Genomic DNA, 21,570 nt, shown 5'->3' with positions numbered 1-21,570 from the left:
CTTGTAGGACTAGAAAACACCAAAGGAGCTGTAGAGGGACTGACTGTCATACCATTAAGGTTCCCAGACCCGGGGACACTGGTCCAGAGTCCTGGGCCATGGCCCACAGAGATGCCATAAGTTCTTTATCTAGGGCTTCCTTTGCTTGAATTTCTCTCTGGCAGTCCTTGCTGAAACAAGGTTACTCCTGGAGGTGAGGACTCAGCCACTATACCTTGAGTTAGAAAATGAATATGCAGGGCGCCTGGGTGGATCAGTCAGGTGAGTGCTGATTTCAAGGTTCATGGGTTTGAGCCAGGCATTGGGCTCTGTGCTGACAGCTCGGAGCCTGGAGCCCGCTTCGGATTCTGTGTCTCCCTCTCTCTCTCTGCCCCTGCCCTGCTTGTGCTCTGTGTCTCTCTGTCTCTCAAAAATAAACATTAAAAAATTAGGGGAGCCCAGGTGGCTCAGTCAGTTAAGCATCAGACTTCAGCTTGGGCCATGATCTCATGGTCTGTGACTTTGAGCCTGGCATCAGGCTCTATGCTGACAGCTCAAAACCTGGAGCCTGCTTTGGATTCTGTCTCTCTCTCTCTCTCTCTCTCTCTCTCTCTCTCTGCCCCTCCCCGGCTTGTGCTCTGTTTCTCTATCAAAAAAAAATAAACATTAAAAAAATTTAATTTAATATGCAAAAGTGCAAAGCAACAGAGAGAAATGCAGCAGGAAACCTACTGTATTACTGATATTATCAGTGGCAATATCAGTGGCCACCCCCAACTTCAAGTTTCATGAGGTTAGGCAGGGACTTTCCCTATTTTGTTGCTTATTGCCTCAGATCTATTAGAAGTCATTTCATATAAAGAATGATAAATAGATACACAGATATATAATTTTAAAAATATTTTTAATTGAATGGAACATTTTGATGATAAATCATGCTTCTAAACACTGTTCTTGCTCTGAACACAGTTGCTGCCACATCATAGAATTCGGTTACTCTTCTGGTATCAATAACATATATTGGATTCCCCTTTGATCATTTTTTATTGAAGTATAATTGACATACATTATATTAGTTTAGGTGTACAACATAAGGTTTCAACATTTGTACACATTGTGAAATGTTCACCACAATAAATCAAGTTCCTATCTATCACCATAGGGAATCAAGAAAATGTTTTCTTTCCTGTGATGAGAACGTTTAAGATTTACTTTTGTAGCAACTTTCAAATTTGCAACACAGTATTATTTGCTATAGTCATCAGACTGTATGTTACATGAGTTATTTTATAAGTGGAAGTCTTTACCTCTTGATCCCCTTCATCCATTTTGCCCACCTCCAAACCCCCATCTCTAGCAACCACCAATCTGATCTCTGTATCTATGAATTTTGTTTCATTTGCTTGTTTTGTTTTTTAGATTACACATATAAGTGAAAACATATGGTATTTGTCTTTCTCTGTCTAAATTCACTTAGCATTACACCCTCAAGGCCCATCTGTGTTGTTGAATGTCAAGATTGCATTCTTTTTTATGGCTGAGTAGTATTCCATTGCATATATCTCACATCTTTTTTATCCATTCATCCATTGATGGGCTCTGGGTTTGTTTCCACATTTGACAAATTTTAATCAATTTTTCACATCTCCTCTTTTCTTCCTACAGTTTACGTGGATTGGTGTTGTATCTGTTTCCACCAATATACTTTAACCACGTTAAGTTTTGCTTTATTTACCCTAAGATTTTCTCAAATGCAAAAAGTATTAAAAATCCACGGGCCAAAGGGGGAGATATTTCATTAGATTCCTCTGCAAGCAGGAGATGTAATGACTGGAGGGGAAATACAGAGCCCTAAGAAAGATTTCTTTTTCCCGGTAACTCAGAAGATAATAAGCTGGAATGTGGAACATAGACACGTACTCCGCTCTGGTGAGAAAATATGTTTGGTGAGAGAAGCATAGTAAATTCAGATGTTCTGCTTGCCCAAGTTTTCAGGTATCTTGACAGGACCTGACTTCCCCACTGATTTCTCTCAGCTGCAAAGCTAATGTTTCCTAAGAATGTCCCAAGATACTGACCATGGATGTGGGGTCATTTCAGAGATTCAGATGAAGAGGAGTAAAACCATGGATGTTGGATCTGTGCAAGGATTGGCAAAGGAAGAAGTACTGGGTAGAGAAGAGGTCCTTGGGTGAGGAAGCTCATTTCTTGTGAACACTGCAATCAATACCACTATGCTGCACTCATCACACAGCGAGACTCTGAGCTCTCCAGTCCCCTCCAGTTTTAACCAGATATAACTAAAAACACATCTATTCCTACTATGTCTTCATTAACCATCCTACTCCATCCCATTATTCCCTTTCTGAAATATGTGGGAATGCAAAATGGTATAACCACTTTGAACAAAATCTGGAAGTTTGTATAAAAAAGAAAAAAATACTAAAATTCAACAATTGAACTTATAGCTTAGGATACCCAGGACAAACAAAACTTGTTCTGTTTCCACAAACAGAGGTATTATTCTAACAAAACAGTACCCGTTACCTATACGTCAACATTATGAAACTTGAACAATTGTAAGAACAAAACAAAAAACATGAAGGCACTAGAGAGTGACAAAACACTAGAATCTACAGTGTAATCGACCATGGAAAGAAGGGAATACTACTGGAGGAGTTTCCTGGTTTTGTGGGTTTTTATTTGAAAGCAAACCTCAATTAGTAGTAAGTAGGACATTAAAACTCAGCAACATACAGACTTATTAACTTGAAGAGCAAGAAGAATAATTTGAGGATGTACCTGCAGCTGAAAAATGGCAAAAGAATGTCTGTGAAAGAGAGATCCAGAGAAGGAAATCCCAAACTGTACGTACACACTCAGCAACAATCAGAACTACACATGTTTGAGACAGACACCAAGTAGCCCAGATAGAGCTACAAGAACTGACTAGAGATTTCACCTGCTGCAAAATGCAGGGGAGAATTTAGGATTTGAGTTCAACCAAGTTAACTACCTGAAGAAAAAAATATTCTTCAGAAAAATTAACAGAATCCAGAGTCTTTACATCCCATTCACAATTCCCCTGGGGGAATTTTAGGTACATGTTAAAATTGTTTAACATACAAAGAAAATAGAAAACATGGTCCATACTCAAGAGCAAAAGCAATCAATAGAGATCAACTCCAAGATAATCCAGATATCACATTTACAAGGATTTACAACAAAAAAAGATAAGGACTTAACAGCAGCCCTCAAATCTAAGGTTAAGGTTATGAAAGAAAATATGGTTATACTAATGAGCAAATAGAAAATGTCAAAAGACAAATAAAAATAGTTTTGTTAATTGAAATTCTGAAACTAAAAGCCACAATCACTCAAAAAATAATGTAGGACTGGCTTAAGAGAAATTCAGGATCACAAAAGAAAGACTAAGTGAACTTCAAAGTAGATTAATACAAATTATCCAATATGAAAACAATGAACAGAGCCTCAATAATCTGTGAAAAAAAATATCAAGGTACTGACATAGGCTTAAACCACAGAACAACTACTAAAGTACAACAATAACAAAACTATAAAGGTAGTTGAATTAAATGAGAAACAAAAAGGTAAAAAGTGCACATTCATTTTACATACATGCAGAAAAGCATGCACAAAGACATTCTAAAATAAAAGGAGAAAGGATGGAAGCGGGTAAGCTCAGGTGTAGATGAGCCCAGGACAAGAGGTGCCACACAGAAGTGGATGAGAGACTAAGAAGGTTCAGGAGCTCGGTGGGCACAGGGTGATGGGGCCTGGACAGTTCAAAGGATTAAAATATGGATAAGCAGTCTGAGAAAAGCAACATTTAGAAAATTTGTAGATGAGTGATCCATGGTTTGTGACATTGAAAAATGAGACAATGCCTGCTTCATAGTCTAGGAAAACCCCAACATGACAGGGAGGAACAGCCATGGAAAGAGTCAAGACCTTGGGATCAGATGTGTAAGACTCCTCAAAGGCTTTATACTCAAATTTATTCTGTAACCCAATAACCCAGTAGCCAAATTGAGGTTTGTATCTGGAGAAGACATTTTGATAATCTGTACCTTGTCTAACAGCATATTTTATATTACGGAAACATGTTCTACAGTATACTCCTAGGATCCAAGCAGTCTTCTTGGACACATCTATTTCCCAGTAATGTTTCCCTGAAGAGAAGTTTTGGGAGCCCAAGATACCATAATTATAAGATTTAACAGGCCAAATTGGCATAGGCATTACTTGTCTCTGATCTTCTGAAAGGACAAGGTTTAAATTTAGGTTGATTGGATTCAGTGTGATGTCCACTGTAGGGAAAAAAAAATTATAAGATCAGGTAAGATGTACGAGATAGGTTTATCTAGTGAAGAGGGACCATGGGAAGAGACCAGGCAGAGCTTGTATTATGGGTTGGGGAAGGGGGTAAAACACTGGAGAAATGTATTTATATATATATATATATAGAGAGAGAGAAATATATAATATATATATTATACTAAATATAGAGAGAAATATATAATATTATATATATTATACACATATATAATATATATAAACACATGGGGCTAAGATCATGAGATCTCTGAAATCACAAAAAAATTCTTTAACGTAAGCTTCACACCCAGCACAGAGCCCAACATGGGACTTGAACTCACGACCCTGAGATCAAGACCTGAGCTGAGATTAAGAGTTGGACGCTTAACTGACTGAGCCACCCAGGTGCCCTGAAATCACAAATTTCTGAAAGGGGATCAGAACCCAGGGATTTGAAGAACCAGTAACTTCTTACCCCAGTAGCACTGGACATGTGTTAGCTCTGAAATGATAAAAGATTCAATGATGTTGATTAGAAGCAAATGATTAAGCACCAATACCTATCTCTTCTCCAAAGAAGGGCCAGCAGACGGGAGCCCTGGTAGACCATAAACTGGTAATTGAGATGATGAACTGGACACCTAGCTATTCCCCCTTAGATATAACCACATCTCCTAAAGCAATATCCCTCCTTCTCTGAAAACCCTCCTCCTTTCTATCCTCTCTTTGAAACTATACCAGCTCCCAGTTAAGTCCCTGAAACCACAGGGCTCCCATACCCACCCTCCTGTCCTGGCTCTCCTCACCTCTATGTATGCGCAGCATTGCCCTCAGATCTGGAGCATGGAAGGAACTCTTCAGTCTTCTTGAAACAGTTTTTGGCTTCCTTAGTGTCCAGATCTCACTCCTAGGCATGACAAAAAAATGTTGTTCCTGTATCTCTTTCCTTGTATCCTAACAACACAGCTGCCTTCCTCTCTCCTTCCATGCCACTGATGCACTTGATCCCTCCTCCCTCAGAAGCCTGACCTGGGGGGGAAGGGAGAATCCTGATGCTGGAGCCAGAAGCAATGTGCTCATATCTCCCTTCCCATTTGCCATCTGTGTGACCTTGGGAAGGTTTTCATCTCAAAGAAACAGTTTCTTCTTCTAAAAATGGAATAATTAACCCTTTTCTTGATACCTCGTGGACATAATAGAAAATTTGATGAAATAATGTATAGAAAAAGCCTTAGCTACCTCTAAAAAAGGTATGCAATATGTCGGAAATTCATCACGGTGGGCCTTTCATGGAGAGTTCATAGATGTGTGCTCCCAGGCAGATAGATCAGTAGTGAGGCTGAGGATCCTATCTATGATGTGAGATCCATAGGTCTCTTTTTGAGAGCCTGTGAACTTGTGCCTTAGTCCAAAGCCTGAACCCCAGTGGTATGACCCACAAATAACATTGGAGATTTCCGGTGTTCTGAAAAAAGTTAAAAACCCTTGGTAAAGGAGAAGTATGACCACCAAACTACAAAGGTTAGTATTTCATGTGTTTGTAAGGAACTTAATGCTGTCAGGTGGGTTGGCAACTTAAGCCACAAGAAATATACTTTCCCATAGAAGCTTCTAATGTGTGTGAATGGGAAAAAATTAATTATATCTGTAAGGTCAAAGTCACTAGCCCTGAGGCTCATGTTTGTTTTTGGAAATCTAAAGAGAACCTTGTAAAATGACCTAATCTTTTATTTAAAAAATTTTTTAATGTTTATTTATTTTTGAGAGAGAGACAGACAGAACATGAGCAGAGGAGGGGCAGAGAGAGACAGAGACAGAATCCGAAGCAGGCTCCAGGCTCTGAGCTGTCAGCACAGAGCCCAATGTGGGGCTCAAACCACAAGCCGTGAGATCATGACCTGAGCCAAAGTTGGACGCTTAACCAACTGAGCCACCCAGGCTCCCCAAATGACCTAATCTTTTATATTCCCATGTAAGCAAAGTAACTATAAAGGAACTGCCCTTATAACCTATTTTAGGACTTGATGAAGCCCTCCATGTGATAGGACAAGCACCTGTGGAGTACAGGAAGAAGAGCAAGGACAAAGTGAAGTCACAGGACTCTAATAGTGAAATCCCTGATCCTTATTACCCTTACTGGCCCTACCTCTGTGACCTCCAGCCACTGAATTCACTAGCATAGAATCTCGTCTATTTTCAATAGATAAGGAACACTTAAATCCTTGTCTATGACCAGCAATTTAAAAAATACTACATCCAAATTCCCCTGATTTGGAAGATTTTTCATTCTGATTAACCATCAGATCACTCTTATGGCTACAAACCTTTCTTCAGAACACAAAAGTACAACTCCTGGTCACCCATACGCACCATTTCATGATTCCACTCATGTCCTAGGGAGAAGAGAGAAAACATGAGTCAAGCAGTATAAAGAGTAACGCAGGATTAATGAAAGAAAAAATAGAAAAACACTAGAGAAAATCAGGGAAATCAAAAGTGAACTACTTAAAAATATCAACAAATTTGACAGATTTTATACAGACATACCATGAAAAAAGAGAAGAGAAATTATTAAAATCAGGAATAAAAGGGAAGACATCACTACTGACTTTTGCAAAAATTAATAAGAATATAAAGGCTATGAACAATTATATGCCAACAACTCATATAATATAGATGAAATGGGCAAATTCCTAAAAACACAGAAACTGCCAATACTGATTCAAGAAGAAATAGAAAATCTGAATAGACCTAACACATGTAGTGGTTAGATTGGAAATTAAGAACTTCCTACAAAGAAGTCAGGCCCAGATGGGTCCAGTGGTGAATTCTAATAAAGGTTTAAAGAAGAAATAAAAAAAAAAAATACTTCACAAATTCTTCCAAAAAATAGAAAAAAAGGGAACAATTCCCAACTCATTCTATGAAGCCAGTACTACTATGATACTAAAATGAGACAAACATCAGAATTAAAGTGAACTACAGGCCAGCATTTCTTATGAGTATAGATGTAAACTTCACCACTAAAAAACTGAATCCAGCAAAATATGGAAAATTATCTATACACCATGGCCAAGTAGGATTTATCCCAGAAATGCAAAGTTGATTTCACATAAGAAAAACAATTAATGTAATTCATTATATTAATAGAATAAAAGTAAAAGCCACATGAATAGACACAAGGAAAAAAACATTTGACAAAATTCAATATCCCTTCATGAAAAAAAAAAAAAAAATAGTAACAGCCCACTAGAAATAGTGGGGAAACTTCCTCAGCCTGACAAAGGGAGTCTATGAAAAACTCAAAATTAATGAAGAACTAAATGCTTTTTCCCTGAAATTAGGCGCAAGAATGTCTACTCTTACTCCTTCTATTTCAAGTGGTACTAGAGGGACTCCTGAGTGGTTCAGTCAGCTGATCTTGACCAGCTCAAGTCAGGCTCTCACGGTTGATGGGATTGAGCCCCACATCAGGCTCTGTGCTGACAGCACGGGATTCTCTCTCTCTGCCCCTCCCCCACTCTGTCTCTCAAAAAAAAAATTTTTTTTTAAACAACAACAACAAAAAAAAAGCCCCTAACACTATGGTACTAGAGGTTCTAGTCAAGGCAATTAGCCAATAAAAACAAACAAAAAAAAGCATTTATGTTGGAAAGAAGTAAAACTAGCTCTATCTGCAGAATACATAGTTCATATACAGCAAAACTCTGTTCCATACACTGCTTATTGGTAACCTCTTCCACTTCTTAAATTTCAGCTCACATGCAGGTGTCACTGATCCCAAACTTTACATAATCTGACCATGGCCTATTGTCTATAATCATGTATACAGGATAATACATCACACAATGAAGAAGAAACAGGTACTAGAATCTCAAAATATCTAAAATACAACCTACTATTCACCAACTGTTTTCTCTCTTGTGTCCATTTGTCAAATACGGTACCAATATTCATTCAGTCCCTGTCCCAAACACTAAAACACCCTACCAAGCCAGTCCATTCCACATCCTTAACTTCTTTCAACTAATTTGCATTTCCACATCATCACCACTATGGATTTATTTGTTTTCAACAATATATACCAATATATTTGACCTTACCTTTAAATGCCACCAGCTGGGTTTACAACGAAATCAGAGGAATAGCTTTGCTTCTCTGTATTAGTATAGTTTGGTCGTACATGACAAAGAAGCCAACTAACATTGCCTTAAACTCCTCGCCCCACCCCAACCCCCCCCCAAAAAAAGATGTGGCCAGAGAGGTATTATTTCAGTCACAGATGGATCTTGAAGCTCAAATACTATCATGTATCTAGTCTTTCTGTGTCTCATAATTCTCTTTCTTCTCTGTTGACTTTATTCTCAGACTGTAATTGATAGCAACTTTAAAATCTCCTGGTTTACATTTGTTTCAGTGATATAATTCCCATGCAAAAGGACAACTTTCTTCACTGTGACAATACATTCTGATGCTCCAAGCCACTAACCAAAATTGGGTCATATGCTCAACTGCATGGTTTGTGGGAATATAGGAATTAGATAAACTAATTTAGGTAAGATTAACCCATCCATCCTTGATAATGTTGATTTTCTCAGTCCCAAACAAGTAGATGTACAAAAATAGACATATTGGTGTGTCATCAGAAAAAAAATCCCAGGTGTTGTTATGAGAAAAAGGGGAAAGGATACTAAGCAGATAAAATAATAAGTGCCATCTTCACTCCATCATTTAATTGCCTATCATCATTCATACATGTGTAATTCTACAAAATTTCTAAAACGAAAATGACCCAATATAATAACTATGACAAAAACATTAAGAAGTACCTCCTTTCCTAAGGGAAAGAACCTAAAATCTCATCTAATTTTTCATCCATTTTCAAATACAGCATGTCTCTGTTAGCTCATTCTTCCCAGTCAGTATTGAATGTAGCCCTCATGCAAACAACAGCCCCTCTAACAAACAATAGACATATAATGTCCAAAGAACAACAATGAAGATCTGGATAAAAAGAGCTGTTATAAGAACTTTCAGTAGACAGGTTATGAGGGGACAGCACCACAATCAATAGTATATATCTTAACATTTTGGAAAAGAACATCCAAATTCCCTAATCTAGTAAAAGAGTAAGTTCCTTGGTTGGCCCATTTGTCATTCTTTGAAGATTTTATCTAAATATGGGATGTTAATCCCACAAAATTTATAATGTTTATCTACTGAGTATTGTTTTTATTACAAGTAAACAGATACAACTTAAGCTAGCTTAAGTGAAACAAATGCCTGGACAAGTAACATAAACACAATGGTTGTGTGAAGTTGGAAATTGAAAGAGTTGTGAAGAGCTTGTGGATGAATTATAAACAAGGGAAAGGAATAAATAAGCCTACAAAGTTTTTGGTTTTACTCAGATGTAATTAAAATACCATAAAATTCATCTTTTATAGTGCACAATTTAGTAGGGTTTAGTACATTTATAATGTATATTTACCATCACCACTATTTAATTCCAGAACAATTTCATTATTGCAAAATGAAACTGTACACTCACTAGCAACCATTTCATAATTGCCTCCTCTCCAGAGCCCCCTGACAACCAGTAATCTAATTTTTATGTCTTTGGATTTGTCAACTACAGACTTTATATAAACAGAATCCTACAATAGGGAACTTTTGTGTCTGCCTTCTTTCACTTATGTTTTCAAGGTACATCCATGTTGTAGCATCCGCTAGTGCTTAATTTCTTTTTAGAGCCAAATAATTCCATTGTTTGGATATAACACATTTTGCTTGTGCATTCTTCGCTTAATGGACAATTGGGTTGTTTCCACTTTTGAGCTATTACGAACAGTGCTGCCATGAACTTCTGTATACAGGTTTAGTTGTGGACATAGGTTTTCATTTCATAGGTATGTATCTAGGAATGGAATTGCTGAGCCATACGGTAACTATCTTTAACCTTTTGAGGAACTGACAAGCGGTTTTCCAAAAGTAGCTTCACTATTTTACATCTTCACTAGCAATGTATAAAAGTTCCAATTTCTCCACATCTTTGTCAATCCTTGGTAATGTCCATTCTTTTTTTTTTTTTTTGGTGGTATTATCATTGTGGTTTTGAGTTTACATTTCCTTGATGGCTAATGATATCAATCATCTTTTCATGTGCTTATTGACTATTTATATATCTTTTTTGGAGAAATATCTATTCAAGCCCTTTATCCATTTTTAAATTGGGTTGTCTTTTGATTATTGAGCTGTTAGAGGCTTTTTATACATCATGAATACTAGGCCTTATCAGATCCATGATTTGAAAATATTTTCTCCCATTCTGTGGGATGTTTTTTCACTTTCTACATGGTGTCCTTTAAAACACAATAGTTTTTAATTTTGATGAACTACAATTTATTTTATCTTTGGCTGTTTCTATTCTGGGTGCCATATCTGTGAAGCTATTGCCTAGTAAAAAGTCACAAAGATTTATACCTATGTTTTCTTCTAAGAGTCTTATAATTTGTGCCCTTACATTTAGATTTTTGATCTGCTTTGAGTTAATTTTTGTATATGGTGTGAAGTAAGAGTTTAACTTCATTTTTTTGCATGTGGATATTTTATTTTCCCAGCCCAACTTATCAAAAAGACCTACTGCAGTTTTTACCAAAATTTGTTTGGTATCATAATCACTTAGAGAACCTGGTAAAAAAATGCAAAAGCTATCTTACTACAATGAGCCTGAGGAGCTAAGGTTTTTTTTATTTTTTTTAATTTTTATTATTATTATTATTTTTACTTTTATTTATAGCACTCTAGGTGATTCTGATACAAAAAAAAGGTATGATGCAAGCATCAGAGACAAAGGAAACCAGCCAACACATGAAAGTCAACTATCCTTCTGCTTGATATCAAGAATAAAACAAAAGTGTTTGGAAATCCAGCAAAGAAAGGCAAGAAGATATACAGGAAGTCAAGCAAAATATGAAAAGTCTGTAATTCCCTGAATGACCATCATACTTCATGCTCAGGACCATAGTCAGACTATTAATGCTTAAAAAAAAAAAAAACCTGTCTAAATTTTAACATTAGTTCAAATTGTTCCCTCAAGTCTGTAGATATATAGTAGGGGGTGCCTGGGTGGCTCAGTCTGTTAAGCATCAGACTCTTGATTTCAGCTCAGATCATGATCTCCAGTGGTTTCATGCACCACGTCGGGCTTTGAGCTGACAGCACAGGGCCTGCTTAGGATTCTGTCTCTCCTCTCTCTCTGCCCCTCCCCAACTTGTGCTTTCTCAGTCTTTCTCAAAATAAATAAATACACTTTTTTTAATTTAGAAAAAAAGTGGCGTGCTTGGGTGGCTCAGTGGGTTAAGTGTCCCACTTCAGCTCAGGTCATGATCTCACCGCTCTTAAGTTCAGCCATGTGATGGACTCTGGCTGATTGCTCAGAACCTGGAGCCTGCCTCAGAGTCTGTGTCTCCCTCTCTCTCTGCCCCTCTCCTGCTCACACTGTCTCTTTCTCTCAAAAATAAACATTAAAAAAATTTTTTTTAATTAAAAAAATAATAAGGATTTGCACCAGCATGCTTTCCTGGCACCAGCAACCTTTCCTGGCACAGACCCATTCACACTTGCACAGAGATTCACACGACTCAAGTATAACACTTTCTATGCATGTATGTGCCGATCCTCACAAGAAAAGGCTCAGTATTCTATCTCTTTGTGTTAAAAAAAAATCTAACAAAAGAAGTTTGTGATAATAAATACACACTTTTTAATTAAAAAAAAAGATATATTTCTTAAAGCTGAAAATACATGTATTTGCCTGTGGCTAAGATGAATGAAAAGAACTAGACAAATGTCCAACACTAGATCAAAGATAACAGGAGCCTAGAGAATATCACTGGATACCATAGATCTTCTCTCCAAGGTCAAATGTATTCCCTTACTTCATAAAATAATAAAGTAGGACACTCCCCTGGAATGCTTATATTCAACTGCCCATGATATATATCTCCAATGGAGAAGGGCTCCAGAAGACCAAAGGAAACTTTTAGTGTCAATACCAGGATTAGAGCCCAAGGACACAGAAAAGAAGGTAACTTAGACTATGTTTGAAGAATTCCAGACTGAGGGATTCTTCTTACCTGCAGCAGGTCCACTGTTGGCCATGCACTGCGATGCTCCAGATCTGAGATAAGTTCTTTCACCAGTTGGTTCTGCTGAGCCAGATCATCCTCAGCCTCAGCCAAGTTATCCAGTATTCTCTTCTCCTCTTCTTCCAATTTTTGCAGTTCTCTCTGCTCTTCACTGTCCAGGATGCTTCTAAGCTGATTAAATTCTGTTCTTATCCTTTGTCTCTCAGTCTGTATCTGGTACTGCAAGGTTGGACACACAAGAGAGGTAAAGAGTCTATTAGCCTGAAAGCCTACCGTGGAAGGGATTAGAAGCCAGTAAAAGAAATATTTTTCATTGAGTTCTAACCAATAGAATAAGGGCACAGGGGCAAATTTTGAGAAAGCTGGGTATTTTTCCTGCTATTTTCCTTTCAGTACATACCAAAACAGGCCTCAGACTGTCTTATCTAGGCCAACCCTGGGATGAAATGCAAAACCCAAGTGAGTTTTTACATTTAGGAGTGCCCGGGCAGCTCACTGGGTTAAGTGTCCAACTCTTGATCTAAGTTCAGATCTTGATCTCAGGGTTGTGAGTTCAAGGCCCAAATTGGTCTTCGTGCTGAGCATACAGCCTACTTAAAAAACAAAAACAAAAACACTAAATGAGGTTTATGTTGTAGACAGCTGTACTGAACACTCATGCCTCCCTGCATTACCATGTTCCCAAGTTTGAACCTGGGGGAAAATCTTGGTCCTTTGCCTAGTGTCTTCCACTGGAAGTGTTGGAGCCTCATTGGAAAAGAGGAATTGAAGACAGAATTTTCCACCCTTCCTTGCCAAAGAGTCTGTCTTTGTGCTCAATTCCAAATACCTGTGTGTACTTGTAACATATCCACTCTCCAACCCTCAACTGCAACAGAGACAGGACAAAAAGGAGAACTAATTAAATGGCTTCTGGATGCATTCTGTGCCAGGGAACAAAGAGGAAGGGTCTTCCTTGTGATTTGAACTGAAGGTCCTGCCAAGATTCTTTTGTCCAAAACCTCTCAGAAAGAGTCTCCTCATACCTTCCAGGAAGTTCTCTCTTCTCGGATGTCAGCTTCTAGCTTCTCAACTTTCTGCTGCTCTGTCTTCAACCTCTCCAGAGCAGCCTGGAGCTTCTCCTATGAGGAAAAAGTCACATCAAAGTCAACCTATGAGTTTTCTCAGCAAAGAATAAATGGGGAAGAAATCAGGCTGATCTCAGAAGAGACCAGGTTACAGAAATTGTGATTAGAATCTAGGATATGGGAGAAAAGCTAAGGAGAATACATCCTTTGTTCCTGGGCGACAGAAGTCACCATTCCTCACCACAAGTAGCCTAATACTCTCTTTTCATAAGAGATCGACTGTGCTGCGGCAGGAAAAATCCTATACTTACTGGCACTCTTTCTACATCCAATCCATGGTGTTAAATAGCAACCATCCTGCTGAGGGGGAAAATGAGAGCCAAGCTTGCGAAAGGAATTCCCCATCCATATAACAAAAGGGCAAACAGGAAAACCTCCCACTCATGGCCAAGGGTCTAGGCTCTAGAGTCTAGGCTTATTCTTTACGTAAGTGTAAGGAATATACAGAAATGTCCTTCAAGCATTGGAAGCTGAGCACAGTGTAAGAGATACATGTGGAAAGAGATTACAGGGTGCCAAGGTGAGTAAAGAAGGACCGAAGGGTGACATTTCCCAAGTACCATCTTCTACCTCTCTCCCTCCGTCCTGGGGCCTACCTGACATTCCTTGACTACTTCCTCCACGAGGAATGTGTGGTGACCATGGTGCTCCTGAGACCGCTCGCAAAGCCAACAAATGATCTTCCTATCTTCCTTACAGAAGAGCAGGAGTTTCTCTTTATGGCGCACACAGAGGTCTCTCTTCAGCTCCTCCTCTGGGCTCAACTGGACCTTTCTGATTTTCTCCACTATGTTAGCCAGATGCTGATTAGGCCATAGGTTTTCAAGGGAGTATCTGACACCACATACAGGACAGCTGTTTTCCCCTTCTAGTCTGATCTCTGCCTCCTTGGTGTTTGCAGTGATGCAAGCTTGACAGAAGCTGTGGCCACAGTCTAGGCTCAGGGATTCTGTCAAAAGCTCCAGGCAGATGGGACAGAACACCTCGTCTTGTATGTTCAGGATTTTTAAAGCCATAGTACGTGTCCCCTGGCTTCTTCCTGTCCTTACTCCCGAGGCTCTTCTTGCTTAAAAGACTCCTGGATGGCTGAGCAGATTGAAAGGGGATGAGGTAAGAATGGCATGAATAGCAAAGATTCTAATTGTGCAGATATTAGGGATCGGCCAAGACTAAAATATTAAAGGACAAAAAAGAAGAGGGGAAAAATAAAACAAATGAAATTCAGTAGCCTGGGTAAGCTGCTAATACTTCAGGCTTCTGCATTTGTTCTCCTTTCAGCCTGGAACTGACCTCCCCTTGATTTTTGTATGACTTCCTCTTAATACTTCATTCAACGCCCTCTTTAAATATCATCTCATCAGAAGGACCTAATATGATTACTTTATCTACAGAATAATTACCAATATATTATCTGTTGTACATTTGCCATCTTTTTCTTATTATCACTATATAATATATAATATCTTTTCCTTAAATATCCTACTCCGAAAACATCATCTGCACATAGATCCAACACTGTTTTTGTTCACTGCCGTATCCCTAGTGCCTAGAACACAGGAACATAACCTTTGATCAATACATAAAGACCCTCCTCATTTCTCCATAGATGATTAAAACTTTTCTTTTTCTTTCTTTTTTTTTTTTATCAGCACTTTGTCTTTTTGTTTCATTGATTCTCTGTTCTCCAATGGGTAAACTTTGGGACCACAGATATGGTTTCAACATAAGTGCTTACCTCCAAATGTACCTGTCCCATTTGGAACCCCTCCATTCCCTCATATTCACTCCCAGAGACACTTACAGAAACTGCGAGGGCTATGACAGAGAAGACGTTTTACAACTAAGAATTTTAGAACCAGTTACAATTTGTAAATCACATGATCTATTTATTCTTTATACCAAAGTCCTTGAGAAATCAGAGTACTTTCTTTATCGAAATGTGTAAATTGAATGAAGTAGCTTATGAAGATTATCTCATCCAGTAAGTTGATTTGGGGTGAATACAATTCCTCAGGATCTTCTTTCAGAGGTCTGGAAAGTATGATAAACACTACCACCCAGAGGGGCATGTTTTGGGGGAACTAATAATTTCCCAAATAGGAGAATATCAAAGATATCTCCCTTTAAATAAGCAAAGGTTGACCTAAAAGGTGTGAGAAGGGATATGGAATGAGAAAGAAGAAAAATATATTTTAGAGAGAAGAAGTCACCTATATGAGTGCCTTGTTGATGGAAGATACATCTTCTATAGCTTTTAAAATGCCTATGTGGCACCTGGGTGGCTCTGTCGGTTAAGCGTCTGGCTTCAACTCAGGTCATGATCTCATGGTTTGTGAGTTCGAGTCCCACGTCAGGCTCTCTGCTGTCAGCACAGAGCCCACTTTGGATCCTCTGTCTCCCTCCCTCTCTGCCCCTCCCCTGTTTGCACTGTCTCTTTCAAAATAAACAAATAAACTTAAAAAAATTTTTTAAATGCTTATATGGCTTGGGGCCTGAGTGGCTCAGTCAGTTGCGTGTCTGATTCATGATTTCAGCTCAATTCATGACCTCAAGGTTCATGAGATTGAGCCCTGCATCAGGCTCTGCATTGACAGCATGAAGCCTGCTTGGGATTCCTTCTCCCTCCCTCTCTCTCTCTCTCTCTCCCTGTCCTTCCCCTGCTCATGGTCCTCTCTCAAAATAAACAAGTAAGCCAAAAGAAAAAAAAAAAAAAGGATGCCTGGGTGGCTCAGTCAGTTAAACATCCAACTTCGGCTCAGGTCATGATCTCACAGTTCATGGGTTCAAGCCCCACATCGGGCTCTGTACTGTCAGCTCAGAGCATGGAGCCTCCTTCAGATTCCGTGTCTCTCTTTCTCTTTACCTCCCCCAGCTCGTGTTCTGTCTCTTTCTGTCTCTCAAAAATGAATAAACATTAAAAAAAATTGTAATAAAAACTAAAAATAAAATAAAATGCCTGTATGGCTGGTGTGCAGAGGGTTTCTAGGCTTTTGGCATTACTATGCCTGCAGGGACCAAAAGTGTGACTTCCTAAATGATGTAAAAGAGACAGCTTATTTCCAAAGATCAGGGATCAGTGAGGAAAGGCTGCTAGAGGAAATAGAGAAGCAGATGAGGATGAGAGAAAAGGTAAGATAAAAGGGACAGGACTGGGGTTGGGTTGAATGTATGGGAACAAAGGGTCATCGTCAGGCTTAAGTCCTTTCTTCTCATAAAAAGGACATTGGCATTACCTTCTCCTAGCACTTTGTTTTGTCTTATTTTTCACTTATTTTCAGTAAGCACAGACCTCAGCTTCACAAGTGGGTTGTGACTCTTGTAATGAAATTTGTGCTGGTTGGGGCCTGGAAGCTATGCTCAAGGCTCATACAAGGCAATCAGCTTATTGGACCAAGACTTACCTACGCTATGTTAGTTTCAAACATATCCACCAGATCTTACAAATGACCTGATGAAGGGGATACGGTACCACCTGCAGCACTGTACAGACCCTCATTGAGAGCTCACCTGAGGCAGCCATGCTGATATGCTGTGTCTCCTGTGCTGTATGCCCCAGCTAAGCTAAGTGAACCTGACTGCTTTATGTCCTGCCAAGTCACATGAGTGGGAATGGCAAACCAAGCCAAAAACTATTGCTGGTTGTCGGTCAGAAGGCATATCACAGAGTGGTGGCATGGGGATGTTGCTGATTCTTAGAACCTGGACTCATCATTCTAGACAAGGAACTATGAGGCAAAAAAAAAAGAAAGAAAGAAAAGAAAAAGAAAAAGGAAGATCTCAGTAGATATTTTTGTCATGATACTTGTTCTCATAGATTGAATTGTATCCCCCACGCTGATGTCACTGGTGTGAATGTAATCTTGTTTGGGAAATAAGCCTCTGCAGATGTAATCAAATTAAGATGAGGTAATACTAAATAGGGTGGGTTCTAAATCCAATGACCAGCGTCCTTTAATAAGAGAGGGCACACCACACACAGGGAGGGCAGCCATTTGACAATGGTGGCAGAGACCAGAGCAATGCAGCAACAAGGCAAAGAATGCCAAGGATTGCTGGAAACCACCAGAAGCTAGGTGAGAGACGTAGAAGAGGTTCTCCCTCAATACCTACAGAAGAAACCAACTCTGCCAACACCTTGATTTTGGACTTCTGGCCTCCTGAACTGTGAAAGAATAAATTATTCCAGCCATAATTTGTTACAACATCCTTCGGAAAATAATTTGGAAAGGTTTGATGACGAGGTTTGTAACAAACTATAATCTTCCCTTTGCTCTAAAAAGAGAGAATAAGGGCATAATGACAGCTGTGTGGAGATAAATTTAGGTCTAGAAATATACTCACTTCTCCAATCATCCATAAAGTGAAACAGAAAGCTAACTGTGGGCTGACCAATGTAATCTAGCCAATGGTACAGATACTGAAAATTGTCCAAAGACCATATGCTTTTAGCTCCTAGCTCCAGTGACAATGGTCAGATCAAGGCTCTAATGACTGGCAAGACCAGAGGTTTACACAACATAATGTCCACCCCTGCTTGCAACTGAAGCTATTAGCCAAAAGTGGGGCTAATAGGAGTGGGGTTCTCTGCTATCTTTCACAGTATCCAATCAATGCTGAGAAATACCTAGAGTCTACAGGGGTGTGGACCATGCATTCTACCATGGGGCTATAAACCTTCTTATCGCAGTGGGGCTATAAGAAGTTGATATCAAAGCAGTTGCCACCACACTGGCCACAGAAGGAGGAAAACCCCCACACATAGGCAGGGACCTCTCCAATGTCCAAGAGTGATCCGAGAGCCCAGCAGCAATCAGGGAGATAGGAAGGGAGTACAAGTAGTATCTGCCTGATGGAAGTCCCAGGTCAGCTGACTGCCACAAGTGTCAGATGATCGTATCCTACACTTGATTCTTCTAACATCTGGACTCTGATAATGCAACTCTGCACCTCTTTGCAGGTTGTATAGTAAAATAAAATATCTCCAAGAAGTGGAGTGCAGGGAAAGATGTTCCTTAAAGTTTCCAGACAGCATCCTAGACACTTCCCTTGGTTTCCTAGGCCAGAAACTGCCAGTAGGCAAAGCAGAACCTGTTTTTGACATGGAGAGACCTGGGCAACTCAGAAATAATGCAATCCCCTCTCCCCATTCCTCTGTATTCAGAGTTCCTACTTCAGGAACTCCTTAGAATCCAGAACTAAATATGCCACCAATCCACACTATTCATGAACCTCTCTTCAAGAGCTCTAGCTCTCTGGTAAATATGTTTTTGAAAAATCATATTTTTAAAAAGTCATTTTGTAGCATAGGACCACTTTTTATAAAATTGCTTCTGGCCTCATTAGTTCATCAGAAGTTGCTAAGAGTGGGGCGCCTGGGTGGCTCAGTTGGTTAAGTGTCTGGCTTCAGCTCAGATCATGGTATCACGGTTCATGAGTTCAAGCCCTGCGTGGGGCTCTGTTCTGACAGCTCAGAGCCTGGAACCTGCTTTGGATTCTGTGTCTCCCTCTCTCTCTGCCCTTCCCTTGCTCACGCTCTCTCTCTTTCTCTCTCTCAAAAATAAAATGAACATTAACAAAAATTAAAAAAAAAGTTGCTAAGAGTGTTTTCCTCAAGTTAGTTCCATTCATTTCCACTGCCACCATCCTGGAAAGAGCCACCTGTGTCTCCTGCCTGAATTCTGGAAAATCGCTCTCCCTGAAACTATCATTGATTGCCCTTCTTCAGTGTGCTGCCATGGCTGTTCTTATGTCACGGACCAGAGTGCCCTTCAAAGCAGACACCAGTCCTGTCTATTCAAATGCATGTTGTCCAATATCAGCTGGTCATCATTATGCTCTAGGTAAGGCCACATTAGACACCTCCTCCTACTGTCCTACTCTTTCCCAAAGCCACCTCCTTCTCTTCCCCCTGCATACTCCACCCCAGCCCACACTGGCCTCCTTTCAATCCCAGGAAGAAACCCATGCTAAAGCCTTTAAATCCCTCACATTCTTAAGATTCTACTCAAATATCTCCTCACAATGAAGCCTTCATGAAAACTACTTAAATTTGCAAGGCCTTTACCATGTCACTACATTCAACACTTAAAAACTGTTCCCCAGTAATATTAGTCACCTTCTTGTGTACATATCAGTTATCTGTTTGTTTACAATCTCTCCCCAACCAGACTGTAAGTTCTTATATGTATTTAACATTCACTGCAAGTTGAATGCATATTCATTGCACTTTTTTTTTTTTTTTTACAACAGCAGCTTTGGTTCCTATGAATTAACTGTTTAAGTGAATAAATAAATAAATCCATTCCATCCTATGGATTGAGCCTTGTTTTGGACCCTGGAGAGACAATCAGTGTCTGGGCAAAAATGGACCCATTTCAGGAGCAAAGCATAGGCTCCCAGGAAGACCATAACCATGACTCCTGAAAAGTGGGAATACAGGACAGAATGGGTGTGTCAGAAGGTATGTAACAAATCCATCAGTGTGCAAATTGCTCACAGGTGAGCTCAAGGTGGGACACAGTCACCATCAGTCATGGAGCAAATTTCTTAGCAAGACCATTGGATCTCTGGGCTCCTTCTGAGCAATAATCAGCTCCTATTAATTAGCTATGAGCAAAGAACAATAGTGAGAATTGAGGTAAGCATGCAAAGGTGTGTCTTCAGAGAAGAATGAGGAAGAAAGAGCTCTCAGGCAGGTAAGGATGTGGGGTCAGTGGACTACTGGAAGGAAGTGTACGCTCTTCAGGGAAGCGCCAGGAGACTTCCTGAGACTGAACTTCAAAGGACACGGGATAAAAGGGGGCCACAGAGGCAGGTGGCAGGCCAACAGCTGAGATTCAGGAAGGCCACAGACCACCCCGCAGCTGGTTCTCCGTAAGGGAGTGAGAGAATCCTCCTCTTCAATATTATCCCAGCCATGTCTCCAAAACTCCATTCTGTCTCCTGCCCCACTCACTCTAGGAGCTTGGGTTTCTATATGTTTGGAAAACAGGGACCTCTTTTGCCAGCTTTTCTTCAAGAAGGTAGTGGTGGGCAGAGGAGAAGACACTTTCTATTCATCTTGGAGAAAGAGAGAGAAAGGGAGAGGATTCCAATTCTCCTCAGCAAGGTAGACAATTAAAATTATAGAATAGGAAAGGGACGAGTGAGGATGGACACAGCCCAGAGAAAGAAGGGCCCCTCCAGGAAAGAAACAATGCCCTCCGCCTCTTGAGAACTCCTTTCTCTCCAGGCCGTCCGTCTCCAGAATCTTGGCTTCAGTCTGTCTGCGCTCAGAGCAGGAAGCCTGAAGACTGGCTTTTCTTCCTTTCAGAGCAAGTCTGAGCCACATACTGAACTCACACACCTTTGCGTAGCACCTTCCTTCTGGCGTCTCCCACCCTCTGCCCCTCCCCCCAACCTCCCCACGCACCTTGAGGCCCCAGCGGAGAAGTCTTGACTCCTGATTTTAGTGGCGAAGCAAAGCCAGGGCGGGCGTGGTCAGCATTTACTGACAGAACAGGGAACAGGCCCTGGGCCTGCATGTAGCAGCTCCTGACCAGCTGGCTGGGAAGTGAAAGTGAAACCTCAGGGCTGGCAGGAAGAAGGAAGGGGAAGGAGCTTCTGGGCCCAAGGGGCTACAGTCCTGTAGGGCCACTGGGTATGAAATGTTTTACCTCAGTGGTTCTCTAGTGGGGGAGGGAGGGTTTGCCCTAAGGGACATTTAACCAACTCAGAGGACAAATTTGGCTGTCATAACTGGGGGATGCTACTGCCATCTAGTGGGTAGAGGCCAGAGGCACTGCTAACCACTCTGTAATGCACAAGACAGCTCCCACAGCAAAGAAACATCCAGTCCAAAATGTCTACAGTGTGAGGCTGAGAGTCTGTTTTAACCCTCTCTGCTTCCTGGGCCAGCTAAGAACCAAGGGTCTCCTACCCCTTTCATGGATGTGCACAGGCCCTCAGTTTGGCCTTCCAATTTGAACTATCCCTTC

General features: G+C 40.2%; 1 protein-coding gene across 1 annotated transcript; it reads right to left on the bottom strand.

Annotated features, from left to right (window-relative positions):
• Positions 1-866: 866 nt before the first annotated feature.
• LOC125176109 (tripartite motif-containing protein 34-like) lies at positions 867-21,213 on the bottom strand. Its single transcript, XM_047877003.1, has 8 exons — positions 21,006-21,213; positions 14,191-14,680; positions 13,493-13,588; positions 12,456-12,686; positions 6,688-6,710; positions 5,124-5,224; positions 4,793-4,819; positions 867-4,310 (listed from the first exon to the last, which is right to left on the bottom strand). The coding sequence occupies exons 2-8, from the start codon at positions 14,608-14,610 to the stop codon at positions 3,745-3,747; spliced, it is 1,464 nt and encodes a 487-aa protein (XP_047732959.1). The 5' UTR covers positions 14,611-14,680; positions 21,006-21,213; the 3' UTR covers positions 867-3,744.
• Positions 21,214-21,570: the final 357 nt, after the last annotated feature.

The sequence above is a fragment of the Prionailurus viverrinus genome, chromosome D1, assembly GCF_022837055.1.
Source record: "Prionailurus viverrinus isolate Anna chromosome D1, UM_Priviv_1.0, whole genome shotgun sequence".
In the NCBI taxonomy this organism is placed as follows: Eukaryota; Metazoa; Chordata; class Mammalia; order Carnivora; family Felidae; genus Prionailurus; species Prionailurus viverrinus.
The sequence above is the reverse complement of the archived record's forward strand: the minus strand, read 5'-3'. Positions and strand labels throughout refer to the sequence as shown.